General features: G+C 50.6%; 1 protein-coding gene across 1 annotated transcript in view; it reads left to right on the forward strand.

Moving 5' to 3' along the window:
* Nucleotides 1-13,647, forward strand: part of TTI1 (TELO2 interacting protein 1) — a 15,047-nt gene extending 1,400 nt beyond the window's left edge. The window contains exons 2-8 of the mRNA XM_005422302.2: nt 8-2,060; nt 2,549-2,746; nt 3,520-3,662; nt 4,473-4,613; nt 6,022-6,226; nt 6,885-6,972; nt 12,856-13,647. Of these exons, the coding sequence (XP_005422359.1) occupies nt 8-2,060; nt 2,549-2,746; nt 3,520-3,662; nt 4,473-4,613; nt 6,022-6,226; nt 6,885-6,972; nt 12,856-13,087 (3,060 nt within the window). The 3' untranslated portion in view covers nt 13,088-13,647. The remainder of the gene's footprint in view (nt 1-7; nt 2,061-2,548; nt 2,747-3,519; nt 3,663-4,472; nt 4,614-6,021; nt 6,227-6,884; nt 6,973-12,855) is intronic.
* The last annotated feature ends 1,371 nt before the right edge of the window (nt 13,648-15,018 follow it).

Below are 15,018 nucleotides of genomic sequence, written 5' to 3' on the forward strand. Positions count from 1 at the left end.
GGTGCAGTGCATCTCCTCCGTGCTTGCCGCGACGTGCGTGAAGAAGCAGGAGCTGCTGCAGGAGCTCTTCTCTGAGCTCTGTACCTGCCTCGCTCCCCCTCCCAGCTCGGGCAAAACCGCCCCGCTGTCCGAGGAGCTGAAGCTGGCTGTGATCCAGGCACTCCACACCCTGATGCATTCGGCTTATGGGGATGTTATCTTGTCTCTGTACCAACCTTCCACCCTTCCGCTCCTAGGATTTGCTGTGTCTTTGCTTCTGACACTTGCAGAACAAGAAAAAGCAAAGCAAATCAAGATCTCTGCTTTGGAGTGCTTGCAGGTCCTGCTTCTGCAGTGTGACTGCCAGGAGCACCGACACCTGGATGAAGACGAGGCACAGCGATGTGGGGATTTGTTTGCTTCTTTTCTGCCTGGGATTTCTATTACACTGTCTCGAGTTATTGCTGGAGACATCAAACAAGGTCACAAAACCACTGTTTCTGCCATCAGACTCTTTTATTTGATTGTTGGCTTGGTCATGGCTGACAAACAGCTAGCCAGAATCCCAAAGAGTAAGGAAAAGCTGCTAGTGGAGCACAGCAGAATATCAGAGCTAATGATCCACAGAGGACTTGACTGGACGAAAAGTACTGCTGAAAAACTCTCTCTTCTCTTGCATAAGGTGGTTGAATCTTCTTCAGGTCACCCCCACTGGAAGGTGAGACTGGAGCTGGTGGAGCTGGTCCACCACTTACTGAGGAACTGCAGTCAGTCACTGGTGGACTCATTCAGTCACCTCTTAAAGGCCTTGGTTGGGCTGGTTAATGATGAAAACAGCGAAGTCCAGAGCAGGTGTAACAAAGTTCTGCAAGGGATTGCAGAGCAGAGGATTGTGGCACAGAGCAGGGCTCTTGCTGATGTCCTCTCTGAGAACCTCCATTCCCTTGCCACAGCCCTTCCCCGCCTGATGAACTCTCAGGATGACATGGGCAAGGTTTCCACGCTGAGCTTATTGCTGGGCTACCTGAAGCTGCTGGGCCCCAAGATTAACATTGTCCTCAACTCCGTGTCCCACCTGCAGCGCCTGTCCAAGGCGCTGGTGCAGGTTCTGGAGCTGGATGTGACAGATGTGAAGATAGTGGAGGCCCGGCACCCTGGGCCACCGGGCCCCTTGCAGCAGGGTGTGCAGAAGGGCAGGTGCCAGAAGAAATATTTCCGCTTCTTCACAGAGGAGAAGGTTTTCCAGCTCCTTCAGCAAGTGTGTCGTGTTCTTGGCTACTATGGGAACCTCTACCTGCTTGTGGATCACTTCATGGGGCTGTACAGTGAGTCTGGCCTGTACCGAAAGCAGGCAGCCATGATCCTCAACGAGCTGGTCATGGGAGCTGCCGGGGTGGGAGTGGATTTCCTGCAGGAGAGGGAAGTTCCACTGAGCGTGGATGATCTCAAAAGGTCCATAACATCCATTCTGGATGAGTACATGGACCAGGCAAACTGGTATTTGGTGACTAGCATTGACACAGAGGAAAGCAGCCCTGAGCAGTCGGTGCAGCACCTGGGACTCGCTGTCCATGCAGGGGGTGCATCCAGCAGCATTCTCCATCTGTCCCCAGAGCCCCCAGTCACAATCCGCACCATGAATAGCAACATCTGGCAGATCTGCATCCAGCTGGAGGGCGTTGGCTGCTTTGCTGCTGTCCTCGGGAAGGAGTTCCGGCTGCTGCTGTTGTCAGCTCTCTACCCTGTGCTGGAGAAGGCTGGTGACAGGACTCTGCTCATCAGTGAGACAGCACTGGGGACCCTGGCAGACATATGTGAGGCCTGTGGTTACGACTCAGTGCGGTATTTGATCAATGAGAACTCTGACTATCTGGTGAACGGGATTTCCCTGAATCTGCGCCAGCTGGCCTGTCAGCCACGTGCATCCCAGGTCCTGGACACGATGCTGAGGCATTCAGATGCCAGCTTGCTGCCACTGATAGAAGATGTAATCCAAGATGTCCTGTCTGCACTAGATCAGACTTACAATAGCCAGGCTTCCACCTTCCTCAGGGTCCTCCACTCAGTCATGACTGCTCTAGGTACTAAAGCAATGTTTTCTTTGTGTAATTCAGCCTTGCTGTCACTAAGGGTACTTGTCTTGGGCCTTTCCACTTGCCATGGGAGGTTCCAGGTAGCCAAGGCATTGCAGTGTGATGGCCACTGTGCTTTGCTTGCTGGGGCAGTGCTCAAGCAATGATCACCAGTAGCTTTCCCTCTCCAGTTTGCCTGGACTGTAGCCTTTCACAGGAACATGGCCTTTAGTGGCTGAGAAAGGATGGGTTCACTGCTCCCATGAACATTCTGTAGGAGCACATGGCATGTATTTCTTTTTGCTTTTACCATGTATTCCTTTTTAACTTTCCCATACTATCAAGGAGGTGACTGGAATGTGACAGCAGATGCCTGAGTCAGGTGCAATCCCATGAGGTGTGAGAACCATCTCATCTCTCATGGAATCCATGGCACCTTGCTGACTTGCAGGAGGGGATCATGGTTGCCCAGTGACATGTCAGTTCCTTTTTTGCAGTGCAGTGGTTTGGAATGCCCAGCGCTGAGGGGCACCAGCAAAGGCAGACTGACAAGAGCCAGAGCAGGGCTCAGTCCCAGGGACAGCAGGAGGTGACATTGACAAGTCAAGAAGTGGAAAGATTCTTCCTTGACTACATCTGCCAGAAGCAGATCGCAGAGGGGGATCTTCCTGACCTGGAGGAGGAGGAGGAGGCAGGTCAGTGCTGGAGAGGAGCATGGTCAGCTTGCAGAGAGACTGTGACCTCTGAGATGTCCTTTTGTCACATGGGGCCCTTGGGACCAGGCTGACAGTCTCAGGTCTTCTTTGGGCTGGCCTTGCTTCATGTAAAGTGCTGTTGGGTGTTCTCACTTTGTTCTCTTTGAGTAGGGGAGCCAAATGTTAGCAGATCAAGGCTTCTCTAGCTCTGAAACACAAGCACACTGTGTTTTTTCTTCCCTTGTAACAGTTCATTTGGGTTCAGGACCTGAAGTTTCCTCTTTCCAGGATCCTATGTGGTTTCCTCATGTTCCTTTGGGAATCTCTGTACTGTTTTCTCCTGGCTAATGATGCCACTGCTCCCTTCTCACTTGGCCGTGGCGGGCACTGCAGACATTTATATAGGAAACTTTTTAGTCTTCACTGGACTGTGCTGCAATCCTGACCTTTAAATACTTCATCTTTAAATACCCAGGCTTTTCATTTTTAATAAAAATCAATGGGAAATAAGTCCATGGTGAGAAGAGACTGCAAATGTCAGACCAGCTGCATTGTCCCGTAAAGAAAGCGAATGTTCCCTGGCCCCACACTCGTAACTGAACCTGACACTACCTCACAGAACTCATAGGCTTAACTATATCTAAGCACATTAAAAAATGCCAAAGGCCTTACTCAGGAATTTGCAGAGTCGTTGTAGGTGGGTGATCTGTGACTGTGATTTCCCAGAGCTCCCAAGTCATTTTCATGGCTTCAGTAATGGTTTTGTCTTCCAGATGAGGTTCCCCTCGCTAAGCCAGAGCCCAACTCTGACCCAGAAGGAGAGGCTCCAATGCCAAGCCACGCTCAGCTGGCCAAGGATGTGATGGAGAGGTGCATCCACTTGCTGTCTGACGGGAGCCTCCGAGTGCGGCTGAAGGTCGGTAATCGCTGGCTCTGAGGGGACAGATGGTGCCCATGAAGGGGCTGGTAGCTCGTCAGCGTGTGTGCCATGCACGTTGGGCTCCCTGCCATCCCCAGGTTTGTGCTGCCATATGCTCCAGCAGGACAGATCCTCCAAGCCTGGCAAGAGAAAGGGAGATAGTTTTTTGGGAGTGCTCTGGATTAGGAATGGCAGCCAGGCCGAACAGAATCTTAAGGGTGGCTTTGTATTGGACACTTTGCCTTGATGCTCATGACAGTTAAGTCTTGTGCTTTGTCCTTTGGAGGAAACAGAAGCATCTTTCTCCCATCTGTGCCTCCCATCCCCCTTCCTCAGGCTGCAGTGCACAGGCTGATGAATGTTTTTGAAGTAGCTGGGGTGATGATAAGCAGGGCTAAAAGCCTGGCTTTTTTCTAATTATGAAAACCCTTTGAAGGTGGCCTCCTTTTAAAGTGCAAAGTGAGACAGAAAAATGAGGCATAACCTAGATTCTCATCCCAGCAGCCCCAGCTCTGCCAGGTGATCCTGCTGCCGCAGCCGCAGTGGAGTCCAAGTGGGATCGGGGCAGGAATCCTGCCCTGCTCCCAGCCCAGCTCTGTACCCAGCACAGGTTGTGTCACTGCAGTGCTTGTCCCTTTCCAAGCAGGCCTGATTTCTAGCACTGTTCACTTGTCCCCGTTCCTGCTGCGGTAAAACTGCACCCTTTGCAGTTCAACCCCTCCTCCCAGCTTGCTGCTGTGATGCTGGGATCCACCTGAATGCCTGGCACTGCAGCACTCAGAGTCTGTTCCCTCCCCTCCTGCCCAGGTCCTGGACGTGCTGGAGCTCTGTGTAACCATGCTGCATCCTCATGGAAACCATCTGCTTCCCATGGCTCACCGTGTCTGGCCAGTTCTCGTCACCCGGCTGATTAACGACGACCCTCTGGCAGTGCTCAGAGCCTTCAAGGTATGGCAGTGACTGCCAGCAGCATTTCCAGCTGGGGCTTGGGCTCAGGAGGGGGCTCAGGCAGTGCTGCAGCTCAGGAGAGAGCACCAAGCTCCTGCAGTGATGTTTAAATGTGGTTTGGAGCGTGGGGTCACTGTGCTCTGCTGTGGGTTGGTTTGTGCCACTCTCACTGCAGCTCGTCCACAGGTAAAGCCTTGATGCTGTTCCTGGGGGAAGCAGCAATGTTGGTGGTTATTGCAGGGGTGAGAAAAACAGCTCTACAGCCTCAGCAGATGTTGGGGCACCATGCAGTGCAGCTTGGCCTTGCTGGAGACACAGTCCCAGCATCCTCTTTGGAAGTCTCAGATTGAAGACAGGGGAACATTTCATGATTGAGGCATTGGCAAGGTAAGGGAGAGGTTGAATAAACACTTGGCCCTATAATGACATTGTTAAAGAGCTCCTGACCTTGACAGCTGGCTCCTTTCTCCTCCTGACTCACAGGCTGGCCAGTAAAGCATGTTTCCAGAGGTTGCCAGCCCCAGCATTGCAGAGGAATTTGTCTGCTGGGCAGAGTGAGATTCATTTTAGAATCCTTCAGTGTGAATAAAGAGAGTTTTGATTCCTGAAATTCCACAAGCCATGCACTACAGTCTCAGAATAGCCATACCTGTGCCTGTCCTAAAAGGAGGTAGAGATTGCTGTACAAAAACTAATTAACTCTTGAAAAGTTCAAGTCGTCATTATAATTTGCACCCAGCTTGGGTTTTGCTGTATGAATTCCCCCCAAAGTGTCTTCCTGCCTAAATTCCAGGACCAGAAGTGTCATATCGGTGTAAAACAAACATAACATAACCAGCATCTCAGTCCTGCACACTGAGACCATGAGCTCAGTGAAGTTCCAAAAGAGAGATCAGTGTTCTGGCCACATGGATCCCCCTTTGTTTTTACATGCATTTAGGGCCATTCTCTACCCAGTTTGAGTTTGATCCTGTGCAGACACCAGTAGTGCTGGGTGCCCATTTCTGTGGCCACTTGGCCTTTCTGCTTGCTGACGTGTTTGGAAGGATTGGTTGTCTGCACTACAAAAGAGATTTAAGGATATAATCATATTTAATGGGATTTTCCATCAGAGACTCCTCCACTAATTCTGAGTAAGAATGCAGAGCTGCTCTTACCTTTACTGTGCTAATGAGGGAAGGGCAGCCCAGGAGGTCAGCCAGGTGACACTGCAGAGCTCACTCAGCCTCTCAAACATTCACCTTCTGCTCATTATGGGGAAACTGGGGCAGGTGTGGTCACAGTGCTCTCCCCTGCAAAAACAGTTCTCCAGGAGAGTGAATGTCTGAACCCTCCAGGCTGGTGTGGATCACTGAGCTCCTCCCAGGCCAGTGTGTGCACTCTCCCCTGTAACTGTTGTCTCTCTTAGGTGCTGTGTACCCTGGGTCAAACATGTGGGGACTTCCTGAGGCAGAGGTTCTCCAAAGATGTCCTGCCCAAGCTGACCAGCTCCCTCCTCAGCCAGGCCCCAGTGAGTGCCAGAGCTGGGCCTGTGTACAGCCACACACTGGCCTTCAAGCTGCAGCTGGCTGTGCTGCAGGGCCTGGGCTCTCTCTGTGAGAAGCTGGACATGGGTGAGTAGCAGAGGAAGCACAGGTTGTGTGGATCTCTGCCAGACTTTACTGTCTCCTCTCAATTTGCTACTTCTCCTCCTGCTGCCCAGAATTGATTTCCCGATCTTCTCTAGCCTGAATCTGTTCTCTTTGGGAGCTCTGTAAAGAGGTGCTGGGTGCTTTTCTCCCCAGGAGACAAATGGGAGAGAAGGTTCCCACCACACGCAAAATGTGACTGCTCATCCCACTTGTGGTGCAGAACAGAGTCCCTGCATTGCTGTTGGGCCACACTTTGTTCTTACTGGACAAACTGGAGCCCAGATAAGACTTCTGGCTAGCTTGACTAGTCCTATTGTGGGCTTATCTCTGGGGGACCCTTTAAATCCAGCACATCACAGTCTTCTGTTGAATGAAACTCTGAAATTCTCCCCAAGTGAAATTTCTGGAACTGGCTTTGATGAGGGAGAAGGTTTGCTGGCTAGTTGCTCTTTTCCTCTCAGTGCCCTTGATTGCTTTCCTGGCTTTGCAGCAAGATGCTTAAAAGGCAAGGTCAGAAGAGCTGTGGGTCAGACAGCTCAAAGGCTCTGAAGCCTCTGCTGCCAATTTGGAGCTGATTCCATTAGGCAGCAGCTGCTGAGGAGGTCACCTCCTACCCTTCTTTCCTGTTCCATTTCTGCAGGCGAGAGTGACCTGAATAAAGTAGCAGATGCCTGCCTGATTTACCTCAGTGCCAAGCAACCTGTGAAACTGCAAGAAGCTGCCCAGAGGTAATGTCTCTTAAATGCAGGTGTGTTGAGTGTACAAACAGGAGGGACAGAGGGAGCATGGTGATCCCATTCCTTTTTCACCTTCCCTGTTCCACCTTCCAGCACGTTCAAGTCCTGTACAACAGGGCTTGTCACATTACAGGTGACCTTGTGGTGCATTTGGGGATAGAGGGGAAGATGTGCTACTTGCTTGTTCCTAGCCAGGTACTCGAGGCTTTTGGCCCACTGGTGGCATCAAACTGCAGAGGGAAGACAACTATGGAAGAGGATGTGCCAGGCATTCCCTTGTATTTTATCACTTAATACCTTCTGCAGGCTGGGGGATCTACTTCTGTTATCCTTCCATTTTCCCTGGGCTCCAGCCCAGGCTCTGCCAGGTGGACCAGAGTTTGTTTGGGAAGCTGTCAGTCTTGGCACCAGTGTTGCTCTTGAGAAGGCTGGGAGAGTCTAAAAGAGCAAAGACAGTTTAGGTGAGCACACTCCAGCTCTAGGAAGTGTTGACAGACATACTTTGCTGCTTGGTGTACAAAATCCAGCTCAGCATGTTCTGCTGTCAGGATAAGAAATCACTGTTGTCATATGTTGTCACCTGGAACCAAAGCTGGGGATTTCGGGAGACAAAAGAAGTCCAGGTACAGAACATGGGACATAAATCAGGAAGCCCCTCTACCGAAGGATGGGGCTGAAAACCAGCCAGCCCCCCTTCCTGTGTGGCCAGCCCTTTTCCCCCCGAAGGGAGGGGAAAGCAGCAGACTCTGCGGTTTCGGATTTCCAGGGCAGGCTGCTGGAAAGGGAAGCAAAGGGAAGTGCAGCCCATCCGTTCCCTTTGACAAAGCCCAGGCTCCCGGGGGTGCAGGGTGTGAAGGGCTTTGTGTGGCTGGGCAGCAGTTCAGAGGCAGAGCTCTCCCGAGCTGGAGCATTCCTTTGTTTGTATCTCTGCACGGATGGGAGCAGGTTTATTTTTACCTTGGAGGCTTTCACAGCAGCACAGCAGGCTCCAGCAGCATTTGTTCTGCAGAGGGGCTCTATGCTGTGGGAGTGCATCCCCTTAATGCAATAATGCCTCAGTCTGTGCAAGCAATGCTGGATGAAAAGCAGAACACCAGGGTTTATCTAGATATTTGGAATCAGAAGCTTTTAAATCATTAAGCAAGCAGCTTGAGAAGCTGTGCAATTTCCCCCCAACAGCAGGGGTAGGGGGAATATGAAATGAGCCCTGTTGGAAGCTGTATGCTGAAGTGAGCTCACTTGTTAGAGCAAAAGGGCAGCAAAGTTCAGGGCAAGTAACATTTTTCTCCTGTGTGTTATTTTTATTATATTTTAAGGGGAAAATGCCATATGTTTTGCTCCTCCCCCCATGCTTTTGATGCACCACACATCACATATGTGAACCAAGCTGCTCCTGGAAGCCCTTGCTGTCTCCTGTTTAACTCCATTGACCAGACACATGTATGCACTGAAGCATGCATCATGCCTGTGCCTGACACTACAGACATGGCAGCATGGAGCAAGGAGGTTTCTTTTGGGTTTATATTTTTTTCAGTTTAGCCCTGTGTGATCCCTGGTCTTGAAGCCTGAATGTACCAGAGTTCATTGTATCACACTCACTTTTAACTGCATTTCCCTGATATGAGGTTTCAGCCTGGAAAAGTCAGAATGAGTTTGGACCATAACAATCAGCTCCTGTATCAGGATAAGAATCACTTCTCAGCCACCCTTCCATTTCTGTTCTCCAGCTGCTGGACCACCACATTCCTCTTAAGTTCTGGCTCTTCTTGCTCTCCATGTGCCTGAAAGTAATCCTGCCAGCTGACACGGGCTGTCACACATAAGGGCCTTTCCATCTAAGCAAGGGCAGTGTTATCAGCCTGATACATGAGAAATTCTGCATTTTAAATGCTTCTAAAAACAGATAGACCAGAACTAATCTTAGCCCCAGCCTGAGCGCCAGCGTACGTCACATAACTCAGCTTTATCACTGCAGAAATCATAGGAGGCAAAAGGATGTTTGGAATCAGCTTGCCATGGTGATTTATACTAACTGGCCTTTGCTCAGCTCTTAGGGTTCTTATTCAACTGATGGGTTGTGACCTGTCAAGAGCAAGGTCAGGACTTGCAAAGTCAGCTGTAGTTCCAAAAATCATGCACTGACTATGTGAGGATTCTGTAAGCATGCAGAGGGCTGAGCAGGAAGTTTTGGCCAAGGTGCTTGAGCCACACAAAAAAAAAAAAAAAAAAGAAGGAAAAAGGGAGTTTGGCTATCATCCAGGGATGTTATCATGCCCCAAGGAGTCTGCTTAATCCCATTTATGGGACCCTGTAGCTTTATTAGATGAAGCAGTGGGAGTAAGTGATTTCTGTAACTGCAGTTTCATGCAATACTCAACAGGCAAAAATAGATGCTGGGAAAAAAAGAACTCCAGCACATCTGAGGAAGAGAAAATGGGACAATAACAATAGGTTTTACTAGAAGATGACTGCTGAGAGTATTCCAGGAGAGTATTATCCAAAGGTTTTTAAAAAACCAAACAACAAACAAAAACCAAATGCAAAATCACCAAAGGGACCAAACCTACTGAAGAAGAGTTTGGGAATGGCAAGGAGCACTAGAAATGTCTTTGCCATAATTGAAGAAGATGAGCCCCTGCAAGGATGGGGAAGTGCCCAGAAAGACTTGAGCAAGGGGCAGCATGTGGGGCCCCACCTCTGGGAGCAAGGCCAGGGGAGATGGTGGAAACTGAAAGTCACAGTATGTAAATCTGAGCTTCTCGTCAATTTGTGCAGTTGCATCATCCCTGACAAGCTTTTCACTTCAGGGAATAAAACCTTGAAGGAAAAGAGATTAGGAAATTGTCACTGGCCCTTGTCAAAACTGACAAGTAGTTTTCCGTTCTTTCAGTTTCAAGTGATTGTTTTGAAATTTACACTTAATTCCTACTAAATGTTTGCAGCCCATGACCTTTCAGTCAGCAGTCTGGATACAAATTATATTTTTTTTTCCCCCTAAGATGCTGAAATAATTTCCTCAGTTCTTACCAAAGCCTATAGTGGGCTGTATCCAGTTAAACATCCAGCAGGGATGGAAAGCCAGGAATCCTTGTCCTTCTGCCAGTCTGCTCCCATGGCTTTGCTTGGAGTTTGGGCAAAGACAAGGCAGTAGAATAGCCAAATTGCTCTATGCTAGTAGAATAAGTTTAGCACACTTGGGACAAATATGAGGTATTTGGGGAGCTTTTTTCATACCAAAGTTGATTATGCAGCTTACCTCTTCTGGTTTGCTTGTGGGGTTTGTTGGGTATTCATTGTCAGCTGTCACTCCCAGGCTGGATTGAAGCATGCCAGAACAGCCACCTGCTCAAGGCAAAATTCAATAAAGTGATATTTAAGAAAAAAAAATAAAAAGGCAACAACAGAAAACAAACTTGGATTAACCCCAGGATTCTTTGCTATGGAAACGGGTTGCTTGGAAACTACCCCAGAGTTAGTTTGAAAATGTAAAAGTCAAGTTGTTCTTTAGGCTGCAGAGCACTCCAGGCTATCAGGGATAATCACAGCCTCAAACCATTATGGGCACCAGAGGCAGTGAGTGCTCCAGGGTCTGGATAATCTCTGAGGGTCGCTCTCCCTGGAGCAGCTGATTGGGAAGAGGTTGGAGAGCAGAGTGTCTGTGCTGTGAGTGCAAGAGCTACAGCTGTGTGTGTGCTGGGGATCAGCAGCCTGCTGCACAACATCCCCTCTTCCCATGTTCACTTCACAGCAACTCGTTGCCCTTGCCTGCTCCCATCCCAGCCATAAGGAGCAAGGATTATCTCTGCAGCTGCCCATTGAAACCTGGGTGGAAGCACTGGGAGCTGGTGTTTGCTGGCACACCGAGCTGAGGGCTCCTGCTCTCATAGCCAAGCTGAGGGCACGGGCAGGGCAGTGTCTGCAGAGCTGGAGCCAGGATGGCAGCAGGGAGAGCTCCATACCCTGCCCCTGCCAGCCCCTGCTTGGGCTGGCACCGAGTGGGCCAGTCCTCCCCTTCCAGTCAGCAGAGGTGCAGGAGCAAAGCCAGGGGAGTGAGGAGTCCTGTGAGCTCACCTGCATCTGGCCAATCCACAGAAAAAGGTTGTGTTGCTGAGGCAGCTGTTGCCAAGCCCAGCTATCACTGTGGAGCACATTCCCACTGGTTCCTCTGGAGCAGGCAGATAGGCACTGCCAGCACCTTTGGGAGGGGACACTGCCAACAGCTTCAGTGGTGACATCTCCCCTCTTGCTGTTCAGAGACCTACACTGGGGGACAGGTGACATGTTCATGGCAGAGAGGCAAAAGCAACAGCTTTGGCTGTGCATGAGTAACAAGTCACATCCACAGGGTTATTGTGAAAAGGAGAGGGAGCTCTCTCCTACCTTCATCTCATTTCTGTGCTCTTTCACTTTCCCATGGCACTGCACTCCCTTTTCAGAGGAGAGCTTCTCAAAGGGATTTCTCCCTGCTTTACATTGGAAGCAACCTCACTTTAGGGATGAAAGCTCTTCCAGGAGAAATTTGGACACCAGTCAGATCTGGATTTTGTGTGGCTTTTTTAGCAAGTGATCTTTGCTTTTAGAGAGAGAGAGTTCAGTCCTGTTCTTCTTGGGGGAGCAGAGACAGACTTACTTGATTTCTTTTCCCATTACCTGAGCTGGCAGCTGTTCTCACAGCTCCATGATTTCACTGAAAACTAGAGACCTGAAGATGCATGGCTGGGCTTTACTGGGGTCTTGGAAAACTGTACCGTAGGTGTGGTGAGTGCTGTGTGCCTGTGGTGCTCACAGAGCACTCAGCACCACTCAGGAAGAGGCCTTGCAAATTGCAGTCTAATTTTGTTCATGGCACAGCCAGAGAGTTTAATACCAGTTAAGCCTAGTACACCTTGTGTGCATTAAACCCTGACACAGACCTAGCTTAAGCCCAAAGGTTGCTGCAGGGAGAACTGGCAGGAGGGAGTGGATAGGTGTAGGTCACACAAATCAGCATTTGCTCTTTCACTCCTTGAGCTTCCTGCTCTTCAGCAGCAGCTGTGTCCCAGCAGCTCACAGCTGGAGCCCTGTGTGAAGGGCATGCTGGAAAGGCAAATCCCATCTCACTGAGGTATGGAAATGCAAAGTGAAAACCATCAACACAGCAGTAAATCTGCAGAGGAAGTTGTGATTCCTCTTTTCCTTCACTCTGTTGTTAATGAAGATTGTGTTTGGTTTTGGTTTAAAATCCTACTCTGTGAAAGGTGGCAAAAATTTGGAGGCAGCTAATAAGGACTTGGGATTGTGGGAGGTCTCACTTGAGCAAAAAGCCCTCAAATAGAGCTGAGCTTCCCTTGGGGCCCAGCCTGGGCAGCTGTCCCCAAATACTCTTGGGTTTGCCACCTCTGGAAAGGCAGAGAAGCCCAGAAGAGTTAACTCCCTCACTCCCCAAAAACTAGAGAGGGTGGTGAACAACACAAACAGCTTCTCCCAAGATCTCTGCAGGAGCTGTTGTCCAAAAGATCCCAGATACACGTAGCACATGCAGTCACCCACAGTCATCTATCCAGCACGTGGGACAGGCAGGTTTGTGCTTGTGCCAGCAGCAGCTCACACAGTGCCAGCACCGAGCCTGGGTCAGTCCTGCACCAGCTGCTTGTTTGATATCCATAAGTGACTGTGTGGTATCACAAATCTTTTTCTCCCACGTGCCAGTAGCTGTGAGACACAGAGCTGCTTTCTTGGGCACAGGGGCCACTGCACTGCCCTCTGTAAAGAGCAGAATTTGTGCAGCTGCCAGAGGTTGCCAACAGCATCAAAGCTTTCCTTAGCTCTTAATAACCCCGTTGGGTGCCAACCACAAGGCTTTGTCCTTACTCTTTTTTCCTCTGTTTTCCATAGTGTTTTCCTGCACTTGATGCAGGTGGACCCTGACAGCACGTGGCTGCTCCTGAGTGAGGAGTGCTGCTCTCCCTACGAGCCCCCCCACGCCAGCCTGCGGCCCGTGAAGCTCGGCGGGATGGGGCGGCCGCGCAATGAGCTCACGGACAACGTGCTGCTCCTGCTCCAGAGGCTGCAGCAGCAGGAGGGCACAGCTCCCAGCACCAGCACACAGGAGGCAGCTCCTTCCTGACAGACCTACACAGCAGCTGGGACGGGAAAGAGGAACCACCAGGATGGAGCTCACCTGGGAAGACACCATCACTGAGGACCCAAATAGTTCAGGGGCAGAGGAGGGGCTGCCCAGCCTGGGACACTGGCTGAGACACTGTCCTTGTGGCAGAGGGTTTATTTTTTGAAGGGGTGTTTGAGGATGAGGTGGGTGCATGATCCCAACTCATCCTGACTTGTGCCTGGCCAGCACCATATGCAGAGAAAATGGCACATCTGTTCCAAATTCTTCAGTATGAGTGAGTCATCTTCCAGAAATTACTTCCTAACCCTTGATCCTTGGGGGTGCCCCTTTAGCATCCCCCACACCTCTCTGATCTCTTCACAGCTGTGATTATCCCTCCCCATTTTCAGCTGGACAGTGACTGACAACTCAAAGCAAAAGCTTTTTCTGGCCTTTACCCTTCCCAGGAAGAGAATCTTGTTTGGGGTGCACTATAAACCTGTTCTCTTTAAAAGCAGTTAATCTCAGAAGTTAAAGTGCATTTCCAATAAATTCCTCACCTATGTTACTATCAAGAACAGTGTGTCCTCTCAGAGGCATCAGGGCTGCTCCTCACAGCTGCACTTTGCTGAGAGCAGATGGAGGTGGCCAAACGTGCTCTGTTCTCTGTCTCTCTCTCTGTGAGGTTCTGTAGAGAATCAGCCAGTCCTGATTTACACCTGGGATGGATTTACCACTTCTCCCATGCCAGATCGTGGTTCTCAGGCCATTTTTAACCCCCACCCCAAGGAGAAGTAGACGAAGCACCTGCCTGTGCCCCAGTACAGCCTCTGTGTCTGTCCATGGTCAGACAGTGCCAGTGGTGACAGGGCCTGTGAGCACCGTGGCACCCCAGCAGTGCCATGGTTTGTCACAGTAGGGACAGCGTGGTACAGGGAGCAGAGGATGACTCCTCTTTGGGGTCAGCTCACTCCCCCTGCTGTGGGGCCTCTCCCCTGATCTCCAGCTTCCACATCACCAGGCTCTTGCTGCAGAGCTTGTCCACAGGCACAGCTTTGCTCAGCTGCTCCTGGGTCCCTGAGCTCCACCCGAGCAGCTCCTGGCAGCAGGCTCCCTCCTGACACTTGGGGAACCTCTATGCAAGTGAAGCAAAAGGGCAGATCTTGACTAAATTTGGAAGCAAGCTCAGAAATACAAAACCCAAAGCAATAATGAGATTGTTACATGGAGCAGGCTTTGTGCATCACTGTTGGGATCCTGGGTGAACATCCAAAACAAGTCTCTGTTGGTGGGCCCAAGGGCAGTGCCTCTGCTGCCACATCCCTCAGCTGAAGTTATCTCCCTTGTGTCCCTGGTTTTATTCTGGCTTTCCTCCTGTTTGCCTCTCCAGGGAAAACACAAGTCAGTGGCTTTTTATCCAGTAGAACATGGCTGCAGGTCAGCTTTACTCTTTTTTAATATCTGTTCAGTGCTTAACGCTGGTTGGGTTCTATACAAAGGAGCCTTCAGAGCTGCTCTGACAGGGCAGGCAGGCAGCTGAAATACTGCCTTTGCTTTCCAAGCGCCCTCGGGGCTGGTGCAGTTTCCTGGGTTGTTGTAGCACTTGACAAAACTCATCCATTAGGTGCAGATGCTGCATCCAGTCTCTCTCTGCTCAGCTGTGCTGTGGTGGGGACTCCAAGGACACATCCTGTCCATGCCAAGGCTTGCCATCCTGCAGGACAGGCACGGGATTCAAGGGCAGCATTGTTCCATCAGTGCCCAGATTCGCGTGTTTGTGTCCCAAACCCCCCCCCGCGAACCCCCCTCGTTAAGAGCATTAACGGGGAGGGGGAGTGGGAGGCTCTGGGGTGCTGGGGGAGGGGGCTCGAAGGAGTTTTGGGGGTCCCAGAGAGGAATTTGGGGCGCTTGGGGTTTGTTTGAGAGGATTTGGGGGCGCTCAGGGTGAC

This window comes from Geospiza fortis, unplaced genomic scaffold (assembly GCF_000277835.1).
Source record: "Geospiza fortis unplaced genomic scaffold, GeoFor_1.0 scaffold188, whole genome shotgun sequence".
NCBI classification, from domain to species: Eukaryota; Metazoa; Chordata; class Aves; order Passeriformes; family Thraupidae; genus Geospiza; species Geospiza fortis.